Source organism: Hydractinia symbiolongicarpus, chromosome 11 (genome assembly GCF_029227915.1).
Source record: "Hydractinia symbiolongicarpus strain clone_291-10 chromosome 11, HSymV2.1, whole genome shotgun sequence".
Classification (NCBI taxonomy): domain Eukaryota; kingdom Metazoa; phylum Cnidaria; class Hydrozoa; order Anthoathecata; family Hydractiniidae; genus Hydractinia; species Hydractinia symbiolongicarpus.
The window spans coordinates 21,837,512-21,865,509 of NC_079885.1; the positions used below are offsets into that span (position 1 = coordinate 21,837,512).

Sequence of the window (27,998 nt, forward strand, 5' to 3'; positions counted from 1 at the left end):
AGGACAACATCATATTTGGTATAGATTGATCTAAATTGGTCTTTTCCGCTGATCTTCAGCGACTTTGTTCTGCTATCGAATTATAATCTCTTAATCGAGCATGACGTAAATACAGACCACCTAATATATCGTCTGTAGACAAATAAGTAGTATTTATGCGGCTAGTATATAATTCAAGCTGGATTTACAGCAGTGTTATTATTTGGTAAACATGTCATATCAATGATGACAAGAACTACAGTGACAATAAAGAAGCCTACTTCAATTATTTTCTGTTTAAATCAACAAATAAACGCAAAGTAAATAATGATTGATTTAGTGCTGGATAAGCGTTTTGGGCGACTTACATTTAAAGTGAGGTGGGCGACTGTTTTCTGCTACTGTTATTGTCACGTGGTGTTGTTTTTGTTTTCAAAGTCGCGGTTTTTAAAAATGTAACATAAAAGGAAAAATTAAAAGGAATGTTATAAGTTGTGCATTTTTCAGCAAGAATTTACACTCAGTATATAGATAAAATTTCTCGAAAACAAATAAAATGCTATTGGGATTCTGTAAAAACCATTTGAATTCACTTTATATCGGATGATGATTTTTTTGGTTCCTTTCCAGCTGTCAACTTTGACAAAGGTATTTGAATTGAAAAAATCACAGCTGAGATATTTGTATGAGCAGGTGAGAAAGAATAGCGAAAGGTCGTGGCGTGGTGAGATCGTAAAGATTGACTGGAAAGTACTGGAAAGGTAAAAGAAAAATTTGAATTAATTTTAAATTTGTTACCGAAATTTTGGCCAGCCTTTTTGAATAACGAACGTACTGTTAATAAACACTGCAAATCCCCAACAAATAGGATTCCGGAGAAGATTAAATTTTGGCTTGCAAATTGATATATTTATGATTGAGTTAATTTTCCTTTATATTAACTTTTTACTTTCCTTTTATGTTAATTTTCTGTCTCTCTTTGTTTTGCCATCGTTCATAATCTCTCAAAAATATTTACTTTTCGGATTACATTTCTCATTTTTTGTCGTCACCTAAACCCGAGGACGAAAATAAACAGTGCTAAAAAAAGAAACCACAGTTATGTTTTGTATTTATTTATTTGTGGCAAATCTGGTCCTTAAATTACACATTAGCATTTAGAAGTTCCTAAGCACCATCTCTTCAACCACTAACTTATAAAAACAATTTGATTTTTATTTTTATAGTCGCCTGCTACACAAAGCAAGATATGCACTGCATGAAAACATTACACCAGATTTTTTTGCTTTTGTTTCTTCTTGCCAACGTTAAGGTAAGCGTAGTTATTACAGATATTAGTTAAAGTTTTATATCAATTAAGACATTTTGAATTGAATAATGTGTTAGCTTATTTAATCTCCTTTTTTGGTTAGTCAGTCTTCTAATCAAAGTGTTTATAGACCTTTTTTTTTACTTCAAGGTTTTATTCAGGAAACCACTGTGGTAATATATTTGCTTTTTATCTAGTTGCAGTAGTCTCTAACTTTACTGAATGGGCACCTAGGTGTCAAAGAAGTATATAGTGTGAAAAACCATTCCTGTTTATTCAAATCGCAAAAACGCAAATTTGTATGCCTCTGCGCAAAATGGTACCACAGTAGCGATAGCTGCTGTACACGAAATGCGATATTTAAAACGATTTGACTATATTTTTTGTTCTATAATATTAAAAGGCAGATTTAAAATATCAAATCATACGGTACGTATTTTCTATATCCATAAAATCCAAAGAAGACTTAAATAAGTAAATATAGAAGAGACGTGTTTTTTGTACGGCAATCTTGTGCAGTTATATGTTACCGAACGCGTTCTGAGGAAGAGTATAACTGGGCGTTGTAGACAGGTTACTTCTGTAAATCTCTTGTACAGTGAAACGTCTTATAGCGAGCGCTCAAAGGAAAGTATAAGGGCGCGCTGTAGACAGGTTACTTCTGTAGATATGCGAGCCGCTTTCTGTCGGAGGAGCATAATGTAGATTTTATGGTAAACTTTAAACCCTATTCAAAAAGGTTTTGGAAGAAAGTTTCAAGAGTTTAACATTTATGATTTTATAAATGTTTTGAATTTTAGCTTGGAAACAGCTTGGGTACACTTGGAATTAAATTGATCAAATATGAAAACCCAACACACACCACCGATGACGGTGCATGTTGCCTCAAAGGCGGTGCAAGTACATGTCGCTATAAATGCTTAAATGCGTTAAACCTCTGTGTAAGTAGCATAAAACATACATGCGATATTGGAAACAAAACCATGCCTGACATACAAGATGGAGATAAGTACCGAGATGATGACGTCAGCAAATTTATATCATTTCGCTTTATAAAATGGAAGGTAATTATATATATAGTTTTAATTTGAAATAAAAAGGTAGCACATCGGAAGTACCATCTAAACTCAACTTTAACTGCATATAACGTAGTTTTGCTATTTCAAGGAACCTTTGAGTGTCTTGGACGATGTTTGGCGTCACTTTGACGTCGTTTTGACGTCGTTTTGGCGTCATTTTTATTACATCAGCTGCCCACCGTTGTTTTATAACGCCTACTTTTAACAAAAAAAAACAACTTGTTTAATTTTTTCGTCAAAAGAAAGCCGTAGAATTCCAAGCTGGACTCGTTCTTGAATGACAACCATGGCGACCGTAGATTCGTCGTATACATATTCTGACAAAATTAGTTCAGAAGGAGTTTGATTTCTTGATTTTTTTTGTTTATCACTCGCAATCCGTTCTGTTTAGAATATATTTCACTTACAAGGATTGTTTCACGTTGACACAAATTTTCTTGTTACAAACATCACCAAGACATTCAATATTCCCGCCACAACTTTCAAACACAAACAATGGAGCCAGTTTTCATTTCCACCTATAATTTTTGGCGATGAAAAAACCATGACAATTAAAGTCAGGTAACACTTTAATTCACCCTCGTTCACAGAAATTGTTACCTTTTTGGTATTATTTTCTCTCGTATCAATATCCTGGGAACGAGGGTGACTCGTTTTTTTATTTGAATTACTTTTGCAAGTGAAAACATTGAATGTGGTAAAAATATCTCGGGTCAGAGAAACTATGAATAAATATATAGATCTTGCAAAACACAGACAAAAACATCCTCGTCCCCAGGTTAGTTGCCTATGTCAAAGCTGCTAGTGCTTACTTTACGGCTAAACAAGTTTTTTTCGCCGCCGGTTTTAATGTTAAAAAAGGCAAAAGCCCCTGGGGACGAGGTTGCGTCTAAAAAAGCTTAGTTTACTTTTCTTCATCCTTGTTCTTTGACAAATACTATACCTGTTCGTGGGAATCAGGAAAGGTGCGCTTGACTAATTTGCCTAAAGAACTATTGCTTGTTTGGAGAGAGGTTTCTCTGTGCTTAAAAGCTTAGAAAAAGACAACAATGAAGCAAAAGATACAACCATCCAATATGTCCACTATCCATTTTTATCAAATTTATTTGCGATTTGCGCATTTGAAACGCTGCTAGCCTAACCAACGTCTATGCACCAATTGGCGACATAATGATTTTTACTATCTTTAAAGAATATTTGGAAAAGTACTGTTATGCCAATATTTTTTTGCGGGTTATAGATTCTTACATATTGCAGTGCATAAAATATGTTGTTGTTTTTTTTCATTTAGCGCGTCATGTGATCAAGACTATTTATTACCAGACTGCTTGATAGAACAGTGTGTACCACGTGACAATAATGGCGGACATTATACTTGTGTAAACAATACTAAAATCTGCTTACAAGGCTGGAAAGACCCTTTATCGAATTGCCTTCAATGTACGTAGTGAATATAATGCTTTCTTCGACGACTTTGCAGGAAAGTTTTAAAAGGCCAGTACATCTTTTTATCAAAAAGAAATAAAAACTTTGAGATACCTTTTCAGTCTCGCTTGCTTGTCCTTCTTCCCTTATCCAGAAACGTCGCCTACTAAACTATCATGTACACGAATTCGATATTAATGAAATTTAATATTGAAATTTAACCCGGGAAGAAGAATAATAATATAAAAATTAAAAATGGCCTCGCTTTGATCACCCAGGGTCCTTTTTCTCTTCCTGGCAATCTCGGTCGGCGATTTGTTAAAAAAAGAAGTGTCCTGGGGATGAAGTTGTACCTAGAAGATCAACAAAAATAATACAATTTTATCCAGGCCACACAATGTGCAGATGTTGTAGAAACAAACTTATTTCACTAAGAATTTCTAGTTTATTAGTATCTTACCTCCATAGCAAACAAAACCTCATCTGTAATCAGTTTATCTTCTATCCATCCAACACAAGTGTTAAGTTACATCGTAACACAGAAATTATCTCTGATGACCACAAGATCGGCGAGAGTTTTACTAATCACCTCAAGCTTTTTAAGTTATTCTACAGCTGTGAGCATTAAAAACACACCAACAGCACCGACGTCAGCTATAACGGAATTGACGTCAATTGCAATGGCACCGATGTCAGTTATAACAGCGTTAACGTCATTTGCAACGGCATCGACGTCATCTACAACGTCCCTGAAATCAACGGCAACGTTACCGACTTTAATTACAACGCCCCCGACGACAACTACAAAACAAAAAAAAGCAATGTCAGAAAAAGATAAAAATGATGAGAGAGAGCTACAATATATATTAAGCTCCTGCGCAGGTGTTTTATTTGCTATGGCATTGTTATTTGCAACGGTGGCTCGAATGAGGTAATGCATTCTTGCTAGATTCCATTTGTTCTGACATGATTTTCTTCCACAATTAGAGCCGAATGTTTTTTACAATATTTGAATTTTGGCATGTTAGTCTAAATGAAATATCGAAGAAATTAATTAGTCTTTTCAGAGACTTTCTTATTGTCATTTGTTGTAGATTCACTTCCGTTGAGGCAGCTTTTTATTTAATCGCTATGAGGTCCGCAGCGTTTATTATCTGAGCATCCGCCATATTACTTCTCAACTCCTTCCCTGCCTTAAAGCAATATTGTACCTTTCAACCCTTTACCTTCCTGAGAGAAATTTGTAAATATTAAAAAATCTAAAAAATGCTGCCATCTTTAGTGTAACGGAGATTGAGCACTTAAGGGTCGGCGTTCAAACGTTAAGAGGCACGTCCATAAACACTTCAAAGGGAAGTGGAATGGAGCATGTTTAGCAGCATATCAAACAATAAAAAAACACTGCTGTGGAAGTTACTGAACCAGATTTTTTATTGTTGTTGATCGTTTTTGTTTTGAATGTCTTTTTGATGCAACTTTAATATAGTATAAAAAATGTTCTGCCGAAACAACATTAATTTAAAAAATGTATTGGAAAATAATAGTTGATGTTAGAACAATTTGGGAAGGGGTCTGGTGTCTGGATACTTTTTTCACGTGCTTTAATTTTTAAGACCGTAACCTCTGTATTTGTGAATGGACCTAAGTTTTATTAATTTTCTTGTGTTTTTTTTTGTAGATGGAACAGAAAACACACGCGAGTGCATTCGTTTAGAAACAGTGATCATGAGATGGAATCTACAATCGACAGTGGCATTGTTGCATCTTAAAACAATTTTGGCTTACTTCATACAACTCCATAGACATCTTTTAGATAAATTTCGATATTAACCAGAGCAAATTATTTTGAAACTTTTTTTTAAAAAAATAATCGGAATCAAATATTTTAGGGTGCCATACGAGAAAGTATTACATGATTGCCTTATCTGAAAATAATAACAAGAGGAGAAGTGGCTAAATTTTGTGCAAGAAATAGTACTACACTTTATACTTACTAAATTCCCACAGCTTTATTTTCCCTTATTTTTACTTTTACTCCATTTGTTAATTTCTAAAAATGTACTTCCATAAGGTCAATTTGCAATCCACAAAAAATATCCAAGGTAATTTTGGCGCCTCATTACAGCAAAGAAGTTTTGCCGACAGTTGGATGGCAGCAAAAAGTTATAATGGCAGTGAGATTGTGAAAACAAGATGGGTGGTAGCTAATGTCTACCACCCATCTTTTAAGAAAGCGAGATCTAGTCAAGAGATCAAGTATGTTAAGGTGCGAATATACACTGGTTCGCAATGATTTTTTTGCGATCAGAATAATTACTGCGTTTTTTGACTGGTTGCTTCTATTGTTCTTTGATCACGTGATCATTATCGGAAACTTACATAATGCTGGACGATTATGACATTTTTAAAAGTTTCTTTGTTATTGTGTATATTTTATTATTTTTGTAAATTATCGAGTTCTTTTGTATTTTGTGATATTTATTAATGAAATTGGATTATATAGAATTTTAAAAACACCCTTCTATACGGAAGCCGATAGGTGCAAAAATCTTTTTTCGAAATTGTATGAAAATGTTTCTCAAGATAGTAAAAATATTATTCGAAATGGTGAAAATGTTATTCAAAATGTTGAAAATGTTTGCCGAGAAATAGTAAAAATGTTTGTCGAGAGATGGTGAAAATGTTTTTGAGATGGTGAAAATGTTTTTGAATAAGATTTTCTCCATTTTGAAAAAGATTTTCACCATTTTGAAAAAGATTCTCACCATTTTGAAAAAGATTTTCACCATTTTGAAAAAGATTTTAACCATTTTGAAAAAGATTTTCACCATTTTGAAAGAGATTTTCACTTATTTCGGAAAAGATTTTTTGCACCTATCGGCTTCCGTACTTCTAGCCGTTCTACGCTTTTGTTTTCGAAACACTAACAGCGTTCGAAATTTTCTACCGTTGTAACCAAGTTCAACAACAATTAACCCTATGCTTTTAAAATATCGGGTATAGTATTACCCTAGTAACTTTTTGGAAAGAATTCTTTATGGATCTTTACAGCTCGATCTTTCAAAAAGATTAATGCTGAGGCTCAGTCATTAGAAAACATTTTCTTTTGGAAAAAAATTAAGAAATGTCTCTTTAATAATAACCGTCGCCTGTCTGTCTTTCCGCGAAAGACGCGTCCTGTCACGGAAACAAGAAATGCGATGCATAAAGGACGGGCGACCCCGTGTATTTTTCCACGGGTTGAACCATGAAATTAACGCGGTTTTTCAAAATAAATTCATTGACCCGCGTTAATTTAATTTGCGTTAATTTCTTGACTTATTAATTTCATGGAATAAGGTATTAGTTCTTTCATCATGGAATTTTTTTTTATGGAACGCCAAAGCTGCCATAAGTCATAAAAATACAGCGTCTTACTGAGTGTTTTCTATTCTAATAAAAAGTTATTGATAAAGAGAGAGGAAGGAGAGGGGGAGGGGAGGGGAGGGGAGGGGAGGGGAGGGGAGGGGAGGGGAGGGGAGGGGAGGGGAGGGGAGGGGAGGGGAGGGGAGGGGAGGGGAGGGGAGGGGAGGGGAGGGGAGGGGAGGGGAGGGGAGGGGGGGATAGGTCCAATAAGTCAACTAAACTTTGCATCAGGGACGGACAAAACAGTATTTTTAACAATTGAAGATGTTATTTTACTGATGATATTTTTATTGCAACGTCACCATTTATTGTTCTCACGGCTGACCCATGTACAATCTCTTTGGGTGCCATGATTTCCAAAAAAAATCACACTTTTGTACAAAAATGTAAAATTGTAAAAAATGCATAAAAAAATGTAAAATTTAACAGTGTCTTTCCGTCACCAAATTGCTTTATGATGCAATCCAACGTAAGTGACCAAGGCTGAGCTATAAACTGACTGACCAGGGATTGATGAATGAGTGCGAAGGTTAACTTAGATGAAGAATTGTGTTTTACATTTCATGTTTTCCCTACTGTATGTTTTTGTTGTATATCGATAAGAAGAAACCAAGAGGTATACATCACCAATAAATGCATCAATAAATCATATTCCATCAGGATTTAGGTTGCATTTTCTTGTTTCTAACCGCACGTAATATTTTTCCTGCTACAATTTTTGTTAATTCAGCAAAAAAAACACAAAACCGCACAATTTAAGTATCTGACATATACGTGATGCAAATAAATCATATTAAAACATTTTTAGCATCATTAAAAATAACAAAGAGACAAAACAGTCTGCTTTCGTTCTAAGTTTAAGACATCCCACTTTTTCCACTTGAGAAAGTCTCGTTTGATGTCAACACGAGGTAATGTTGACAAGGAAGTCATTAAAACAGTTTTGCAACAAGATATAGCGGGAGCATCAATTAACGATTGGTTGGCCATCGGGAAATATGTTATCACTACTTTTCAAAACTGAACGCATATAAAAATTTATTAAATCACCGATGTAAGAAAATCCAGATAAGTGGAACATTTGCTAAGTGAAACCAATTTTTTCGGGGCCTGGACAGTTCCACTTATCGAGCGGCAGCTGCAATTTGTTTTGTCACCTGTCAAATCCATGACTGCTTTTACAATTTAGTTTCGACGATTCTACGTTTTCCTATAAATATATTTCGTCGCATACATAACGCATGCTTGTTGCACTTCATTATTCTGTAAATTACACTAAACTACCGCCCACGCCCTTCCCCCTCCTCTTTGTTGTGTTACAAGGAGACGTGTGTACTGAGGGTAAGTAGCTCCTGAATTTAAAAAAAACAAGTTATTAGCTTTTCAACATTAAAATACTTCTTTCCAACACCCACGATATGTGTCCACCACGCTGGCATATGTGGTAATGTATAAAACTTTATATTAGGGAGGGCAATGAAGGTTAAAGTACACTTTCTCTCCGGGGCTTTTCTGATAATCTTGCTGTTCCAGATTGTCAGAAAAAGAGCCCTGAGGACAAGGTTGGGTTAAAGTAGCTATTATAGATATATCTATCAAATTTATCGATCATTAGCGGAGATGATCCTTATGAATTGTTAAACCTCAAATGGTACTGAAGATTTCTTAATTCAACAAATGATATTTGAATAGAGTCAGGCAATGCATGTACCATGTTCATCGCTGAGCTTCTCATTCTACCAGGGAATCGCACTAAAGCGGACAACTCTATAAGACGAACACTTGGAACGAATAGATCTTAGGCTCCATTCCTATAAAAAAAGTCCCTCTATAAACTCAATAAGACGAAAAAATTTTTTCGTGCCAAATAAAATTTCTCAATATAAATACTTCGTATTAAGCAGACATTATAAAAAATGTGCATCAATATTCTTTAAATTTCAGATATTTTACCTTTTTTATTAAATATGAAGCCACCATATTGCGGGTTCCATTTGTGGTTCAATGTTTCCGGTCTGTTTATTTTTCAAATTTGGCGCCATATCATCACAACAAACTTCATCGTCCGAAGCTCGTAGTATTTTGTGGAAAAATTGAATCAAATATGAAATAAATATTGTTGTTATTATTATTAGCTAAACGACCAGAGATAAGTGTTCTAGATCAAGAAAAAATCAATAAGGAAATACAACACGTGGAGTCATCTTTGAAATGGAACGTTATTTAACGATCTATAATTAATTTCCTTGTGATTGTTTCTCCATTATGAAATTCAAAGTTAATTATTGTAAATGTAGACGCGATGGAAGCCAACCTCAACCGCAATTTCGTCAATTTTGTTTGGCATTCCGAATGCGCTATATATTTTTTAATTATACGGGTTTATCTCACATTTCTAGGCCATTGTGCTTTTCCACTACTCGTTAGGGTTGGTGCAACAACATTGCAAAAAGAAATGAAATCCTAAATTTTACAAAGCAAAATATAAAGAAAATATACCCTGGGTTGTTTCACATGTATCTTCCTCCTTCCCAATCCCTTTCTAATTTAAATTCTTAACTACGTCAATGACAAAATAAGATATTAATCAGCCGGGTTTCTTTGGTGATTATACCCTGTTTGAAAGATCCGCGATTAAGATGTCCTTGTCCACTTATATAACACCATTATTTTTCGTTTTGTTCCGTTTTTATTTCATAAACTACAGGTAGAGCAATTTTATATCGAACATGCATGGAACCAAAGGATTTCTTACAGACAAAGAAAATTCAAGACAGAGAGACGATATCAAAAAATAAAGTTTTTGTCTTCCGAACATAGCGGATTTTTATTTTAAGGGAAGAAAGTTTTACAGCAACATTTTGCATTTGCGGACAAAACATTTACGATTGACCTTGCCATCCGCGGGGAATTTTGCGAAGTTTTTAAAAACTGCAAAAATCGCAAAAAAGTCAAACACATTGAGTTTTTATCACAAATTTCTATTATTCGTGAATGTCCGAGATTTTTTAAGAGAGAAAAAGAGCCCTGGGGACGATGTTGTTCTTCCTTGATGTCTTTTTTTAAGTGATTTCCATCGTCTTTTGTCCAACTTTGAATGATATTTTAAATCCTTCTGCTGTATTACTGTAAAAAAATTAATTTCACGTTTCTTTATTCTATTTTGTAGTGTAGAAAGGCCCTAAGAAAAAAAGTTCGAAAGGAGAGGGAGAAAAAGCGGCCATGTAATAAGATATTTGTTCGAGTTTGAAAGATATTCAAGAGAGAGAATTCGGGACAAAAAGAGAAGACTAAGTTAGGAGCAACATAATATCCAATAGAACGACGATTCTGCTCAACTTAGAAATATATTTGACACAGAGGGGAGTCGAGATAGAGAGAGTCACGAATCCACTGTACGTGAGAGCAAATTCATCCTCAAGGCTTTTTAGATGTTTTTCTATCTGTGAACGTATTTTCAGGCAAATTTTTCTTTATTGGAATCAGCGCAAGAAACAGAAACAAAATAAGAGTTTAGTAGTGTTCAATAGTAAAGAAATTCTAAAAAAAATTTTATAAATTGTTATTGAAAAGTGGGGCTCCAACCCCGTAAGGAGGGTTTTATTTACGTCTCTCATAATTAATTGTAGTCCCTTTTAACACAGTTGGTCCCTTGGGTGTGGTCCCTCATAAATGGGTACGTTTCGTGTATGTTTCTGTATCTAAAAAAAAGCTCTTTTGAAAAAAAGAAACAAACAATTCTCTTGCCGCCAAAATTAGCTGTTTAGGCAACCATAAAAATTCTGCTGATATTTGTGTTATCGAAACTTTCAAAGGCGAAACCCCCGCAAGGTGGGCGGTTAAAATAGCTTTGTTTCAGTTTCAGCACAACCAATATCAATAGCGCTGATATGGAATTTGAATCGGCAGTTTGTAGATGTGAGAGAAAAACACAAACTCTACCATCCTAACTAAAAAGAAATTTCATTAATTCAGTTATGTAATAAAGTTCGACTAATTGACTGAAAAACGTGAAACATTCGAAAAGTATTTATTCATCATTTAATTAACAATTTTGACTTTCCCTTGACGTCTGAAAATGTCACAACGGTACAAACAATCAAAATTTTGTTTATCGGCGAGAAAGATCAATGAAATTTATTCATAAAAAAAACACAACGAACTAACTCTCTACTTTTCTCAGCAAATCATAAAATTTGAAAACGGATTTAAAGAATAATTTTTGTAATATTTAGCCTTGGAGGAAAGATTTAGCGTATTCCAGGTTGTTTCGTATATATCCTCTGAAAATAACAATTAGTTTTAGCATCCCCTTGATGCATTTTCTTGTTCCCTTTAGTTCTCTTTAGATGTTTTTTTGTCATACAACTAGTATTTCTTAAAGAGTTTGTTTTTCAAGGCAATTCAGAAATTCACTATGTAAACTTGCTATTAAAAAATTCTGGCGGAATCTGAGAAGAAAAGAAAGTTCTTTCAGCGTTTTTGGATCATCATCTTCAATTCTTTCGCCGGCACTATAAATAAATAAATTTCAAGAAAGAGTTCCAGTGCTTCTAAACTGTAGTACTTAAGATATTTGACGTTTGCAAAATTAGCGGCGATGTTTTTCGTCAGCACTAAAAGTATCAAATTTCGGTACTCAGAATGAATGCCAAGTGAACAACTTACTTCATGAGATATAATTAATAGTTCCACAAAAACCTGCATTTTTTCACAATATCCGTACAAAACCCTGGATATTATAACTTTTTTTTTTTCATTTTCTTTTGAGATTATATATATCGTGGTCCTACTGAATAACTTAAAGTTAGCGATAAACAAAAGAGACATTTTTACCCTCAAGCAAAGTTCTGTATTAAAATAAGGAAGTCCTAAAGGAACATTGAAATAGAAAAAAATAAACATATAAGTATGATTTTGAAGTAAGTAATTATATGAGAAAATAAGCTGCTTAAAGAACTACCTCTTATTAACATAAGACATGGGTTTTTATACGAGGTTATTTGAAATCGAGTGTTCTATAAACATATTTCTAACAATATAATCTTTGATGGTAATGGTTTAGCAAAATAGTTTTACTTTCTCTGTACATTACTTATATCCGCTATGCATAGAGTATGACGCAGTAACGTCTCTCACTACTTACTATCCTATATCAAAAAAATAACAATAGTTTCATTTCAATTTCACTATTGCATACACTAGCTTTTTTCTCGAATTAGCGCCCCTGCAGCTCAAAAGAGTGCTTCCTTCAATTAGGCGCCTCACTTCCTTATTGATCCCTCGCTTCAATGAGAATCCCTTTCTTTCCTCAAAAACGATTTTAATAGGCAAAAAGATAGAGCTCAAAAAAGGATGAAATTATAAGTCACAATGCAACCTATAAACAACTTATATCCTTCATATTATATATTTATATTAATCTATATATTCTCTATTCTAAAGTTATTTAAATAAAAACCAAAATTATATTTATATTCAATAACAACATCCTATCCTAAAACAGTGTCCCCTTTGAGCTAGTGTCCTTATATATTCAAGAACTTATTCAGTTAGACCTCTCAAACAAAATCTTTTGGCTCTTAATACAAGAACTGGGTTTTTAGTGTGAAAAATTTTTTTTTGCTGATAATAACCAGCACCACAAAAGTGTCAAATTGCTTTTTTATCACAGTATTCGACTTCCGTCTTTCTCTCCAACTCAAAGTCAGTTCGATGGGCGTAATTAGGGCGGTCATAAAAACGACTTTATTTCTGCGTTTATTTTACATATTGCAATAAAATGCTATATACGTAAAACAAAGGAAAGAAATACATACAGAGATGCAATATAAGTATGTGTTAAAGAGTCTAAAGGTTAACAACCCCAAATTAACGCTTAAATGAATACACGTCGATGAATAGATACATCGTAACGAAACCAATATAAAAAGATATTAATTGCAGTGCATTCTCTGTTAATTGATTTTTCTAGATATAAACAATGGAAAATAATATAATGGGTAGAATGTTTCTGTTTTTGCCATATTGAAGTGGGTTGTTTACGTAGGTGGTATTAAACCATAAATAGGACTGGGGTTTTGTTTGAGGGTATTACAAACTGCACCAATCGACAGAGCAGTTAAGAGATTGACTGCAGAAGGAGTTTTAACAAATACTGCTCTTTGGAAGAAAAAATAGTAGGAAACAAAAAAGAGAAAGAAGAGGAAGAAGAAGAAAATGAGGATTGTTACTTGTTTTGTACTGGCGACGTGCATAGCATCAGTGACAGGTAGCTAGATTGATTGAATATAACTGCATGAACGAGATAAGGAAGTTAGCGTAATAAATATAAGATGAGTTTGCTACGTAGGGGTCAAGGAAACACAAAAACAGGATTTAGCTCACTATAATTAGGTGTAAAAATACATTGCATTTATGACTATTTCATGCAGTTAGAGAAGAAAATGTAAAAGTGTTTGTTTGTTTGTGTTTTGAGTCCATGATACGAATTGTACAAGACTATACATACTCTGGAATAGTTCTACGTAACTCCATGATATTATTTACATCACCGAGCTAGGATGATCTTTTCATTTCCTTTTGATTTTGTTATTAATTTAAGTCCTGTGAAGGAGGTCCTTAATGGTCCTTAATAATACACTAAGGCTCTCCATCTGTAGATTCATCATCTTAAGCATTTGTAGGTTCGCTTATGCCTTGTTGTAAGGTTCACATTTCCAATTTTATCAATATTATTACTATTTTATTATTTTGATTTTAGCGTATTCATTTGGGAATACATTAAGTAATTGCCAAAATGTGGTGAAAAGAACTTCATGTATTGGATTCAACAGAAAAAATTCATTTCGGACGATTGATGGAACTTGCAACAACTTGAGAAAAAAGACACAGGGAGCAGCTAGGACCGTCCTAGCTAGACTGCAACGTAAGTTTAAACCTCCTTGTTTGTTTGTTCACTTACACCCGTGGGTGAGAGTGTTTAAAATGCAACGAGAGTAAAGAAAATTAATTAGGGCGCCGTATCGATCAATATTCGCTGTATCCGTCTATACGGATTTTTTATGTTTATTTATTTATTTATTTATTTATTTATTTTTAAGAAATTTATTTATCTGTTGCCTTAGTGTTAGTGGTAAAACCGCTTCGGTTATTGTTTGTTTTTAAATGCGTTTAATATAATTTGATTTATAAAAAATAGTTATTTTGCTCGCTACAAACTTCTCATCCAGAGAGTAGATAATTTCGCAGGAACTTTCGCCTGAACAGGCAACAAAAATCTGCCCAAAACTAAAAAAAAAGACTTCTACTAAATAATCATTTAAGTATTAATATTTTGCAATAAAAATACCTTTTAATTAAGAAATTACGCCTTTCTTAACAGCTTGAAGGAAATTTTCTGCTAGCCAGATTCTCTTTACTTGTTAATTTGTTTGTCTTTCTGTGGGCAAATTTCCAACCAAACTATTTAAGTCTGTCGTTGCACAAAGATTAATTGCTTTGTTAGGAAAACACAATTGATTTTTTTTCGGGTAAGATCCTTGCAAAGAAATAATTTTTATCACTTATCAAGTTAGGTAGGATGGCTTTAAAAATATATCTTTCTTGCTTGCTTGCTTCTTTACTTTTAACGTGCGTTGCTTTCCACTCGAATAAAACATCAAGAGCTGAGAAAAAAATCCGAAAAAGAATCGGTTGTTTGGAGAACGTCTCTATAACAAAAGCGTTTTCTAAACTTATTGGTGTCAACTAAGCCAATGATTTTTTTACGATATTGTTCAAAACATGAAATCAGTGTGGATTTTAAATTTCTGACATCCTGAAAACGTCTTTAATAATTTTTTTTTTTTCTAAGTTATTCTAAGAAAATTCATGATTGGCTAGAAAATGCAAAGGAAATTTTTTTACAGCAAAACTTTTTCATCGAGTAAACACACCTTTTTGTGGCTAGCTTTAAAAAATAAATTGCAGCCCTCAATACTGATAACGACAGGAAAGTGTAAACCGCTTGACATAAAATGGGTACTTACACGGAAATGAGTGACCTTTCGCACACGAAAGGAATTAATTTAACGACCTCCTTTCGTATGACCTCAAGTTATTAGTTTCTGTATACGACAACAAAAAACATTATGGCTGTTATATAAAACAAGTCATTAAGACACTGATACCATTATTTTGTGATTAAATCAGATCGTCACATAATTGATCGCGACGTTGAATCAAACAAGGAATTAACAATAAGGCAACATAGAATTATCAAATTTTTATCTGAATATAATGAGTGTTTTGAGAAGTTTTAACCGTGTCGAAGATGGGCACGTTAAAAACAACACTTTCTTTAAAATACCGCTTGTATTTTGAAGACTAGTCGTTACCCGTGGAAAAATCCACGGTTTCGCCCGTCCTTTATATTTACCCGTCGCAACAAAGTGGATAAAAAGATATCGCATTTGATATTCGTGTTTCCGTAACATCATTTTCTAACTCAGCGGGGGGTACGCGCAGAGACAGACAGACTACGGCTATTATTATAGAGATAGGCAGTTGTTATAAAATAGATGCCCATATGCACTTTAAAGATGGGCACGTTAAAACAGCACTCTGTTTGAAACACACCACATGTATTTTTCAGATGGGCAGTTGTTATAAAATAGATGCCGATATGCATTTTAAAGATGGGCACGGCAAAGGCAGCACTCTCTATGAAAGACACTGCATGTATTTTGAAGATGAGCAAGTGTCATAAAATAGAAGCCCGTATTCATTTTAAAGATGGTTACATTATTTAAAACATCAGCTACATATCGACAAGTTTTATAGCTAACCTCCAACAAACATGTACTTAGTTGCCACTCTTGTTTTGCTTTCTTTCTTGGTATTTCACAAAATCCTACTTTGATCTAGCTACTACATAAGTTCCTTATAGCAACCGAGCACCTGAATGCGGAGGACGCACTAAAAGCATAAGATATCTTAAAATACAGTCAGTTTGTTTCCATAAAGTTTTTTAGTTCTCTACAAAAATCTTAATTCCTCTCCTGTAAGTGATCGTATCAGAGTTGGCGCAAGCAATGTGCTGCTAAGTTAAACTGGTATATTTATCGTTTGACTTACCTTCTCGGCTAAAATTATCTGAATCGGGTCTTTCATGGCAGTATAACGCTTGAAAAGGACGAAAAAAAGTCATTTTTAATACTTTTTAATACCTATGAGAACGTCTTCGATGTGTCTCAAAGACGTCAGCAAACGACGTCCTTTGGCCGCCATTCAAAGACGTGTTTATGCGCTACGCTTGTAATGAGCACAGTTTACTTGAAAAAAATGCATTGACATTGGGCGTTGGGCCATCGATCGCTTTCGCCCTACATTGAAAAGCACATACGAGTAAAGTCTTGATTCAGCACTCTCTTATTCTCTGTTTAGCCGCTGATTATGTGGATCGACAAAAAATTGATGCACCTCGTGGGTTTCCAGGAACAAAACCAACTGTTCCAACCGCTCATCAAGTCTCACGAGCTGTCTTTCAAGTACAGAGAAAAAATCAACAACGCGCTCGAGGGCTGTCAACTTTATTTATGGCTTTTGGACAGTTTATTGACCATGACATTGGCTTAACACCTCATCCTAAATGTGACGTTTCCAAAGGGTAAGTTGATTCATTCTTCTGCGTCACATTAAATTCTATCATTTTTTAGAAATAATTACCACAGTAAACAATTCAAATGATGCAAACCAATATAATTTGTACCTCGTTTCAGGTGTGGCTCGAACAGTGCATTCGCATATCCGTGTTTTCCCATTAAATTTACACCAAAAGGAAGTAGATGTACCAGTTTTGCACGTTCAGTTCCCGTCTGTCAACAAGGTGGAAGAAGGACAACAAGAGAACAGATCAATGTGTTATCTTCATATCTCGATCTCTCTCAGGTGTACAGTAACGATAAGACAATCTTTCGAAAATTGAGGAAACTAGACGGTAAGCTTGCCTAACTCTTTATTTGTTTTTATGTCTAATTCCTCTTTCATAAATACGTTTTTAATTTTAAAATTAAAATAAATAGTCGTTAAGTTGTGAAAGAAATCCTCAGAATTTGCTTTTCGCAGCAAAGTTGGTAGCAGTATATCGCATTTGTTATTTCGTGTGTATGTAGCACGACTAGAATAGGGGCATTACATTTTCCTTTCCCCTCTTAAGTGATAATAAATAAGCCTCTGTACCTCTCTCTCCTCCCTCCCTTCAAAAAAAACTGCCCAAAAACTCAATCTGTAACTGCTGCTTCTATTTTTCAAGTATCAACCTGTCCGTCAAAAATATTAAAATAAGACCTAGGAATAAGGGTCTGCTTATTAGAGCGTAACTATTGATCTCCCCTCTAACATTGATAACAACTTCATGAAAAACATAAATTTTAGATAGGTAATCTCGGAACGTCTCTGTTTAGGAAGTGGACAGTTAAAAGTAACCAGAAATAATCTACTTCCTATTGATATCCCTGCATCGTCCCCATCTTGCGAGAATCCGGCTGGCTGCTCTCTTCTTGGTGACAGTCGTGGAGACGAGAACATCGCATTAAGTTCCATGCACACCATTTGGGTAAGACACCACAACTTTATCGCGAAAGCACTGAAACGTCGTCATAGATCTTGGAATGAGCGAAGGCTATTTGAAACAGCTCGAAAGATTAACATCGGTATTTACCAGAGAATCGTCTATAATGAATTTCTACCTCCATTGGTCAACACAGGGAGGTATAGGCGATACAACTCTCGTGTGGATGCTAGCATTGTAAGCGTGTTCTCTACAGCTGCGTTTAGATTCGGCCACAGTCTTGTTCCAAATGCTTGGGCACTGCTTGATAAGAACTACAACAAAGCCTTTAATGATATCTCCCTCCAGGCTTCTTTCTTTGACACGCGACCGCTTCGACGTCGTGGCATAGAACCAATAGTGTATGGTTTATTAAAAAATCAGTCGCAGGTGGTGGATACTAAGTTCGCATTCGGTATAGCTCGTCGATTGTTTGTTCCTGTTGGTACGCGCGGCTATGCTGATTTACCGGCTTTGAATATCCAAAGAGGACGCGATAACGGCATCCGAACATACGGAACATGGCGAAAAGTTTGCAAGTTAAGGCGATTAAGAAAATGGTCGGATCTGATTGGATTGATGTCTTCTTCAGCACGAACAGCTTTTAGAAAGCTATACAAACATCCCAATGATATTGATATATTCGCAGCAGGTATTGCTGAACGACACAGGGGTGGCAAAATGTTGGGGGAGACCTTTCAATGTATCATAAAGAATCAATTCCAGAGATTACGTAATGGAGATCGGTTGTATTTCGAAAGAGCTGGTGTTTTCACAAGCAGACAGAGGAATGAATTAAGGAAAATGACAATGGCAAAGGTCTTATGCAATACCCTTAAAGATGTAGTGTCAGTGCAGATAAAAGCGTTGAAGGTATTTGGATATGGAAATTGGAGAAGAGAATGTGGATCAATTCGAGGAGCCAACCTAAATGCATGGTAAACAAGTGTGAAGACATTATTGTTTTCGCAGAGACTTATATCCATCAATTCATTTGTATAGTTGTTAGATTCTTAATTCACAAAAAGAATATTTTTTATTTTTATTTTTTATTTTTATTTCTACAACATTTGTCATATACAGCATTCACATTCCCTTTGATTTAGTATTTACTCACAAATTTATAATGTTACCATTTGGGAAATAGGCAAGTGATAAGAAAATTTGTAATATCCTTGCATGAGTTTTGCAAATCAAAAAAGTCAAAAGAGAGGGAATTTGTCTAAGGGGGGGCGCTTTTTGTAGGGCAATGCTCTTTTGAAGGAAGCGTTTAAATTTTTCTGAAATTTATAAATGAGTATGAAAGAATAATTAAATATTTTTGGCCTAGTAGAAAATAAGAAGAATTAGATTGCCATATTGGTGCGACGAAAGAGATTTTACCCCATAAGCAGAAAAGTAATTGGTCTTATCTTTTCTATCGACCCAATTAAAATAGATGGGTCGATTAAAAACAACTTTAAAGTAAAAATTAAAAATATAAATTACTCAGATCTTTGCTCACATGACCACGTGCAAGAGAAAAGGAATTAGAAAACATCAAAAACGTAGTACTTTAGATTCTTGTCACAGTGCCACAGCTTGTTTCAAAGCAAATATATAATTTGGCTATAGTAACACCTGCTTTTAAACGCTGTCTAGTTCCTAACACCCATAGTCTGTCTTTTTGTCGGCGAAAATCTAGTTGTGCTAACCCTGCAGGATATCTTCAAGGTGCAAAAAACAAAAGCGATATATTTTTACTGGATTTTTTTTCGCGTTTAGTAAACCAATTACCGATTTTTTAGAAATAATCAATTCAAGTTTTACGCGGTTTCTACATGCCAGAAAAGACATTACAACGAACAGATCCATGATTTGGAAGTGATCGTGTTGAAATTAGGAGGTCTTAATTTGAACTTGTTATCTCCAATCTTCTATCTGCTTTTATGAAATATTTCATTTTTATGTTTTCACATGTAAAAACCTTAAATAAAAAAAATTAAGATTTTGGCTAGCCAGCGTCATTGATTATAGATGTTATACTGTTTTTAACTAAGGTGCAGCTTGGGATTGTGTGGCTAACTATATGTAAACAAAAATGTGAACAGAATTTTCAGGTGGTTAGCTAGCTAAGACTACTGTATGCAATTTCGTTTCCAGGGCATTTTGTCTGTCATAGGTGCGCGCTTATTGATAAGTTCGTCTCGCCGTTTGATATACAAAAAGCGACAACAGGTCCTGGGAACGAGGTGGTACTGTAAGTTAAACGTAGTTAGGAAGTTACACCCTTGACTATATTTCAAACCTGCCTGGAAATCTAACGTTGATACAATATGACAGGTGTTTTGCGCGAAATACTACAACACTCTCCGAAACCTATGATACTTTCACAGCTCGCTCTTCTACTCGTGTTGTAGCCGTTAAAAAGATAAAAAGTTGGAATCACATGTAATGATAATGAGTTTGCGTGGTATACATTTGTTTTGCTATACAATTAACTGGTATGCTGCATTAATGCGGTTTGTGAAAAATGCACAATTAAAACCAATTAATAATGTTCCTCGTTGAGTAAACAACTTAATCGTTGTTGTTTGTTTGTTCGTTTGTTTGTTTGTTTGTTTGTTTGTTTGTTTGTTTGTTTGTTTGTTTGTTTGTTTGTTTGTTTGTTTGTTTGTTTGTTTGTTTGTTTGTTTGTTTGTTTGTTTGTTTGTTTGTTTGTTTGTTTGCTAATAATTTTCTGTTAAGGGTGTCGTTAAAATCAAATGCGCTCATGTTTAAGTAACTCTTTCGATCTGCTCTGTATATGGTTAATGTGACTTTTCGGTTAATTCCATGTCAGCTAAAACAGTTACAGAAAAAATAGTTTAAATTACGAAATGCGAAGGTGACTGTAAGAAAACTGTCGCCATTAAAACGTGAAATAAATTCCCTTAATTAAAAAGCCAAACGTTAGATATCACAAAATAAGGCCTACCACACACTACAACTACAAGTTTGATAAGCATGTTGTTGTGCAGCAGATAAGCTGCAACATAAATGGTGCGAATGTAAGGAAACAGTAAATTTTAGTTATTTAGGACGGAAAATGTAAAGCAAAAAACACGTGATATGATTAAAGCGGGTTTACTGGTCAGTAAAATATAGATAATAAATAAAATACGTGCAACAGAACACGACATATAAAAAAGTCACAATTACACGTGCTCCGATATCAACTTTGTTGTAGAAAGAGAAATTCTCCTCCTTTTCTTGCTCTTTATCGTCTACACTTCTTTTTGTTCCCTCCTCATCTTTCAGGTCTGTCTTCGGTTTATCTTCCATAACAGGATTTGTTTTCTCTGCCTTATTTTGACCCATTATGGTTGGTTTGATTTGTTTTAATTTGGTAAACAGAGCCTTTCTTTCTTTTTTCTCTCTCTTCTTCTTCTAAAAAAATGAAGTATCAGCACGAGTGAATTTCAACGCATATGATGAACACAAACGAACCTTGATAACTTAGTCCTTTTGGTTGAAATATAATACTTATTACAAAACTAGCCCTGAATATTTATACACAGCTTGAAAGATTCCGTGGCCATTATGGTTTCTTTTGTTTACGTTGTGGGCTAGTGAGGCAAATGTGAGACAAGCTTGAAAGAAAACCACTAAAATTGATTATATGTACAGGGTTGCACCAAAGAAGAATAAAAACACAACATGTTATTGTAGTTAATGGTTAAAGAAGAAAACTAATTTTAATATTTCTAGGTTTTCTTTAATTTTTTTATGGTGAAATCTTTCGCGTATTGAAAGATATCCATGACTTTGCGTGAAAAAAAAATCGCGTTTTGCTTTTTTTAATTTCCAAAGGTAAAAACTTTTAAGAATATGACCAAAAACGTGAAAAACGCAAAAGTTTCTGCCCGTGAAGGTTTCTACCAACGAAAGTTTCTAAGGCTTTATTGTAATATTTTAAAGAACTTACTTTCTCCTCCATCATAAAATACAATATTACCACGTACTCTACAATTGCAAAGACGATAAACACTATATTCACCAATAAAAACAACTGCATTGGTGTTGTGTACGGAACCTTCACTGTCTGCTCACTCACACTCTGTAGGATAAACGTACTCGCTAGAAACGTAGTTACAATCAAAGTAACACGTGCTGGTACAGCTGATGCGGGGATCCAATATGAACCCAGGTTGAACACCAGTAGGAGGATTGTTGGACTGTAGATACGATAAACAAAATATAAAAAAGTTCGCTTCACTTTGAATTTGACGATTAAATTGTCGTATGCTTCATCGACATCTAGAATATGAAACTACTTTGATTAAATAATTATCCACAGTACTTAAGAGGTATGACTTGGTGGCTTCTTTATACCTTACGGGGAAGAATTATGTCAAAGCTGTTGGCGTTTAATTGACGGCTAAAAAAGTTTTTTCGCCGCAGGCCTCGATGTTAAAATGTCCAACGCCCCTGGGATCAAAGTTTGAAAGATTGTCTAACCTCCTATCATTTGTCCTGCATTTTGTCTTGTGGCGTACATCTTCTCAACAGTATATCCAGATGTCTCGATAGGAGATAAAGATACAACAGGTGTCGCATGCCAAAACAATCTCATATCCTTCCTTGTAAAAGCATCTAAAAATGTGTATAGATGATTGCTGGTTTTATGCCGCCCTTATGTTTTTCGTTGTTTACAATTTGCGCTCGTGAAGTGTAAATGAAGCAAGTTAGACTTAGGAAAACAACACAGAAAAGTATTAATTTTAATTATCAGTTTGATCTTATTTTTTTACTAGTTTGTTTAAAGCATCTTTATCTGTGCGTAAATTTTCTGCCTGCATACTGTCAGTTTAGGTGCATCCAGTGGGATTTCGTATTAGAATGTGTCATCAGTTTCGCCTTAAATTGCGTTAAATGTTACCTTTTCATCAAGATGGATTTGTTTTTCTATCAGATTGAAAATGGTAGCGTTTTCTCAGTTTTTATTCGTTGTTAAAAAAGCTGTCCGTCTGGCAACGGTTGAAAGTTGAGTCGTTACAACTTTAAAAGCTGACAAAGCACAAGTGTCGCAGCCAGTTTAAAAGTTCCAATGCGCATGTGCAGATACTAACCACAACAGCTTCTCTACTCACCTATATGTAAGATTTCTAAGGATCCCAGTTGTTGTCAATTTAAATACATTTTTTCATGAATATTACATGCAACCTTCAAGCAAAACTAAAAGCTAAATAGTTGGTATGACTGAAGCAGGCAAAACTTTCAATAATATTTACAACATTTTTCAGTAACACACAGACCAGCTTCCATGCAGCATTATTTGAGCTATATCTTTCACCTATTTTGTGACAATGCCTTCATTGACGTCATTTTTTACATGCTATGGGCGAAAATCCTAATCTGGATTTCCACTCAAAGTTACCCCACGTAGTTGGCTGCTGGGTGGACAAAAAAAGCGAAAGAGTTGAACATTGAATAGTTAAATAAGAATACGATAAATCATCGTCTTTGAGAACAAATCCACTTTTAGAGATACAAGAAAATATGATCTCCAAACTTTCATCAGAAATTTTTAGGCAGAAATTTTTAAAAATGTCGGCAAAAACAGAAGTAAAGTCCTCAATAACACTTAGGAAACTACAAACTACGCACTAATGACTGAAGAAATTCCTATAAGGAAGTCTATCTTTAAATTCTTGCCCACAAACCAAAAATTTTATGCTAAACATTTGAAAGTGAAGTGTTTAACCTCTCCGCCTTTTCTCCTACATTAAAAATCACAACGATGATGCATAGTCAATACATGAAATCACAATCTATGAAGCGTGTTGATGACACACTATTTATTCTTTAAAAAGTCACTTTATATTCACGGGTTTCAAAGTTTAGATGAGTCAATTTCCAAAGCAATTGCAACGTGTCTTTTAACAACAAATCAAAATTCAAAAAACGCTGCCATCTTTAGTATAGCAGTGATGAAGTATCTTGAGCGCCTAACTAAAAACGCTTTGATGGAAAATGGAATTTAGAGCGGCAAATATTACCGCCAATAAAAATGGGCGTAATTACCACCACTTGTGGTCTAAAATTTTAACAATATAAACAAGAAACACTTACAGCTCTCGATTTTGATAGGACATACTTGAGTGTCCATTGGGTAGTATTTAAGATCCATTGTGCATGTACAAACAGCTTCAAATCTAAATGTACACGAAAAAGAATATGAAATTAAGGCGAATACACAGTTAGATTAGCAGTATACATACGGTATTTCGAACATGGAGAAGTTGGTAGATATGTTTGAATAAACAATAATTCGAAATGGAGTTTCTGTTTCTGTGCATAATTTAGAAGAAAATTACAAGGTACAATTATGGAAAAAGTTAATAAAACAAAGACAGATTTTTATTCATTTTTCAAACACGGACAAAAGCGTAAAATGGTTACTACCATTTCACTACTTTTAAACACAGGTAGGCCAGGTGGAGAGCTTGCACGATTCGCTATTGGCATCCGTTAGTGCACCCGCACAACACGTCGCGACCCACAAAGGTCGTGTAATTCAGGAAGATTGGTCATGCTGACGTCGGCATCAATTGGTATGCTTCACGAGCATGACCAAATGCCAAAAGTCTGCTGTGAGCATTGACAAGTGAACTTTGACAAGTTCAAAAGGCGAAACTCTAATATATGGAAATATCTCTTCATCCCTCTATCTCTCTGTCTCGTTTTTAAGATTACCATTAAACTTGTGTATCTTAAAAGTTGTTCAAGCGGTGTCAAAATTTCATAATCAAACCTTCTGCTCAAATATATATCTCCATTCGAGCTTATGATAGTCCGAACAGCGGTTGCCATCGTTTGTACATCGTGTGCGTTCACTAGAGATAGCCCAGGAGTCCATAGCAAGTCTTCAGGTGGTGTATTACTGGTAAGAGGTTCTGATGTCACGTTCTGAACAAGGCGTGGATCGTTCCACCAGTGTCGAAAATAAAACTCCGCTTTAAATGTCTAAAAAAAGAAGGAACAAAATTGTTGAACAGCCATTACTTTTACTGACTTTGGAAGGTTACTCTTCCCCTTGTATCATATGTATATGGTACAAGGGCGAAGCGTATATATGCTTTTATATACTTGTATATACTTATATATACTTGTATATATGTATCATTTTATGTAAAAATAATTGCCACCCATATTTCCACTAACTGCACAGTTTTAATTCTCGATGATTTCTGCTGTTAAAGCAGAGCTGCAAATCTGCTAAACTGTCTTGTATAGCAAGCATTGGTTTCCTCTTTTATGCGTAAATCGTCTTCCGTCGTTTTGGTATGTAAACTTGGATTGCTTCGGCGATATGTTTTGCCTGATGGTTGTATATGTTTTTTGTATTGTTTTCTGACGATTTTTTGCTGAGTCAGATTTTACCAACCTCGTCCTCAGAGCTGTTTTCTCTTTCTGGCAATCTCTAACGGCGCGCTAAAAATAAAAATTTCTTTTGCCGTCTGAGATTGCCAGCAACAGAAAAATCCCTGGGGAAAGAAGTAGAAATTTTACAAATCCAAAGATAATTTTAAATATCTGATGTTTTAAAATATACTGGAATCGAGTAATCTCTTTCCCAGGGGATTTAGCTTGTTTAGCCGTCAAGTAAGCGCTAGCGGTTTTGGCGTATGCAACAAACCCTGCAACGAGGATGGTTATGGTAAAAAGTCTTAACTTCAAAAGTGTTCTACACAAAAGGATGACAACCAATAAACAAAACTTACGAATGTTTGTTCGTTAATTGCAGCCAGTGAAGTGATTGTAATTTGACTCGTTATATTCACCGGGTGTTCTAAACAAAAAGAAAGAAATTCACGTAATAGAAAAGAATTAATTATTTTAATTAATTAATACATTTAATTAATGTTTTTCTTATCAACGCTTACTTTTCCTCTCAGCGAATTTTGATATTTTGATATGATAAACGACCGAAAAATATTTTTCGCGGCATTCTCTCATATCAAAATAGCAAAAATTTCTGAGGACGAGGGTGATGATGCCAATTCAATAAATTTCAAATTAGCCTCACTGTTTTTAGCTTTTTTAGTAGAGGTTTTATAACAATCTTTGTTGCCCGTCCTCGTCTCTGTCCTAGAGCCGGAGCAACCATGTTCTTTCAAGGAAAAATACTAGTTTGTGTTTCTTCACAAAAAAAAACAAGCCAAGAATCATAGATGTCCATCTTAAAAGCTAAATGCTCATGAAAACGAGTTTTCTGCTTCACATGAAAATATAATTTTCCAGCAATTGTTAATTTATGTTTCATTTTTTGTGAATAGCTGAATAAAGAAAGCACTCAACCTCGTCTCCAAGGCTCTTCTACACGAATATCATACGCGTAGTGGGGACCTTGGGACGAGGTTGAAAAGCACTAGAAATGTTTTGAGACTATTTTGTAATTGTCGCATCATGACTTGGATTCTGAGTTTCCTGTAGCAAATTAAACGTCAAAAATAGACACCAAGGTTACAAATTTGCGATTTTAATGGTACATAAATAGTAGTATTGTTTTGTAGATATTTGATCATAAGAAATGTGTGTGAAACATGATTGGACAAAAAAGCCTTCGATCATTTAATTTTTTTATTTTCAATTGGTGGAACCTTTAGTCAAATCAGGATAATTCTAATATTATATTTCCGCCGAATTAGTTCCTTTTTTATTAGCTGACAGGTGGAACTCTTGAGGGCTAGACTCTTACCAATCTTACCATAAGTGAACTTTTCCGACGACGGGGTAAATTTTGAATACGTTGTTATAATTTGCGTACTGTACAGCCTCGTCCCCTGGCTCGGCGAAAAAATGAGGTTGTGCACTGAATATTAAAGGATAGACCTACAAAGGTAGGTTTTTGTTTTTCTTACTTCACTTTGTACGGAAAGAACTTACGTATTACAACAGAGAGAGAAAAATAATTAAAAATAATCGGTGGCCGTAAATAAATCCACGGGTTCGCCCGTTTTTATTTTCGCATGCCGTGTGTCTCGCTACTGCGATTACCATTTTGCGTGACACACAAACAGACGTATACGGGTAGTATAATATAGATAACTTACGCCCTGCTAGCGGTCGGACTCTTTTATCATAACGCCCATACTTCAACAACTGGTCAATAAAATGAAAATCTTTGGCGGATATTTCATGCAAGACTAACACGAATACACAAGATATAGCGATCATAGTTTTTTGGTATCTGGCAGCTTTTGCAGATTTTATGTGTTTTCCTGCAGTTTGCAACAGAATAAAGCAAAGTTTTTGTGATCTGCTTACATCATCTATGCGTGTAAAAGAAGCAAACAATACCGTCTTCCACTCCACCTTTGACGTTTTGTTTCACCATCAATTATTAATAAAGGTGTTTTTTCTAAATCCATACGTATGTTGTCTTTCTTAGAAAAAAACTATAATATCTCCCCGCAGGAGTTATAACTTTTAGCTGAGAGGAAACAGTGAAGAATAAAACGAAATATCTATACTAAAAAATATTTTTTCGTCTTTTTCCTAATTCTTTTTTATAGCCCGTGAAAGAAAAATGCAAGAATTGCATATGGAAAGATTTTTTTAATTTTATTTAAAATAAAAAGTGTATTGCCCATTTGACATCAAGGAACGCTGTCTTGTTATTCGTTAGAGTAAGCCATAGCGGCATTGACATCTGACAACATTATAAACTCAACAAAATTGCTACAGTCAGCGACAATAATTTTTGACGCAACTTCATTTTTTATAAATTTTTCAAAAGTTGGTAAAAACCTTCAACTCGATATTATTCCTCGGCCTGAAATCTGCGAAAATAACACTTTCGTATATACGTATGTGTACTAAGTAGCGATTTGAATGCGCTAGTCTCACTTTTTAACATTCCAAAATTACGGAATAATCCACGTCAGGTCCCACAATAAAATATCTGGAAAAAGCATAATGCTGACGTCAGCAACAATTAGCACAGCCTAAAAGTTGGGGTTTAACCAAAGAAGTCCGAATTTCGCTGTAAACATGAACTTGTGTATTTTGATAAATTCAATTTGTTTAAATCGGACTTCAAAATTTGTTGTTATGTGCCCATACTTTTTTTTTAATCCTGATAGAACCGGACAGTATCTTATAGGGGAAATATTCTCCGTGGTAAAATATTCTCCGTGATGAAATATTCCCCGTAGTAAAAGCAAAATTTCCCCACGAATGATTA

The 27,998-nt window shown here is 34.6% G+C and overlaps 3 protein-coding genes across 3 annotated transcripts; 2 read left to right on the forward strand and 1 right to left on the reverse strand.

Annotated features, from left to right (window-relative positions):
- The first annotated feature begins 292 nt into the window (after positions 1 to 292).
- Positions 293 to 6,309, forward strand: LOC130614642 (uncharacterized). The gene is made up of 8 exons (XM_057436077.1): positions 293 to 359; positions 610 to 740; positions 1,206 to 1,291; positions 2,089 to 2,352; positions 2,759 to 2,928; positions 3,659 to 3,807; positions 4,261 to 4,723; positions 5,471 to 6,309. Exons 3-8 carry the CDS (start codon positions 1,229 to 1,231, stop codon positions 5,559 to 5,561), a joined length of 1,200 nt encoding a protein of 399 aa, XP_057292060.1. The 5' UTR covers positions 293 to 359; positions 610 to 740; positions 1,206 to 1,228; the 3' UTR covers positions 5,562 to 6,309.
- A 6,952-nt stretch (positions 6,310 to 13,261) lies between these two features.
- Positions 13,262 to 18,833, forward strand: LOC130614431 (thyroid peroxidase-like). Its single transcript, XM_057435861.1, has 5 exons — positions 13,262 to 13,468; positions 13,961 to 14,125; positions 16,624 to 16,846; positions 16,959 to 17,176; positions 17,643 to 18,833. The coding sequence occupies exons 1-5, from the start codon at positions 13,417 to 13,419 to the stop codon at positions 18,728 to 18,730; spliced, it is 1,746 nt and encodes a 581-aa protein (XP_057291844.1). The 5' UTR covers positions 13,262 to 13,416; the 3' UTR covers positions 18,731 to 18,833.
- A 1,513-nt stretch (positions 18,834 to 20,346) lies between these two features.
- LOC130614432 (gamma-aminobutyric acid receptor subunit beta-like) lies at positions 20,347 to 27,134 on the reverse strand. Its single transcript, XM_057435862.1, has 7 exons — positions 26,866 to 27,134; positions 25,534 to 25,601; positions 24,564 to 24,775; positions 23,882 to 23,964; positions 22,268 to 22,402; positions 21,735 to 22,066; positions 20,347 to 21,196 (listed from the first exon to the last, which is right to left on the reverse strand). The coding sequence occupies exons 1-7, from the start codon at positions 26,987 to 26,989 to the stop codon at positions 20,894 to 20,896; spliced, it is 1,257 nt and encodes a 418-aa protein (XP_057291845.1). The 5' UTR covers positions 26,990 to 27,134; the 3' UTR covers positions 20,347 to 20,893.
- Positions 27,135 to 27,998: the final 864 nt, after the last annotated feature.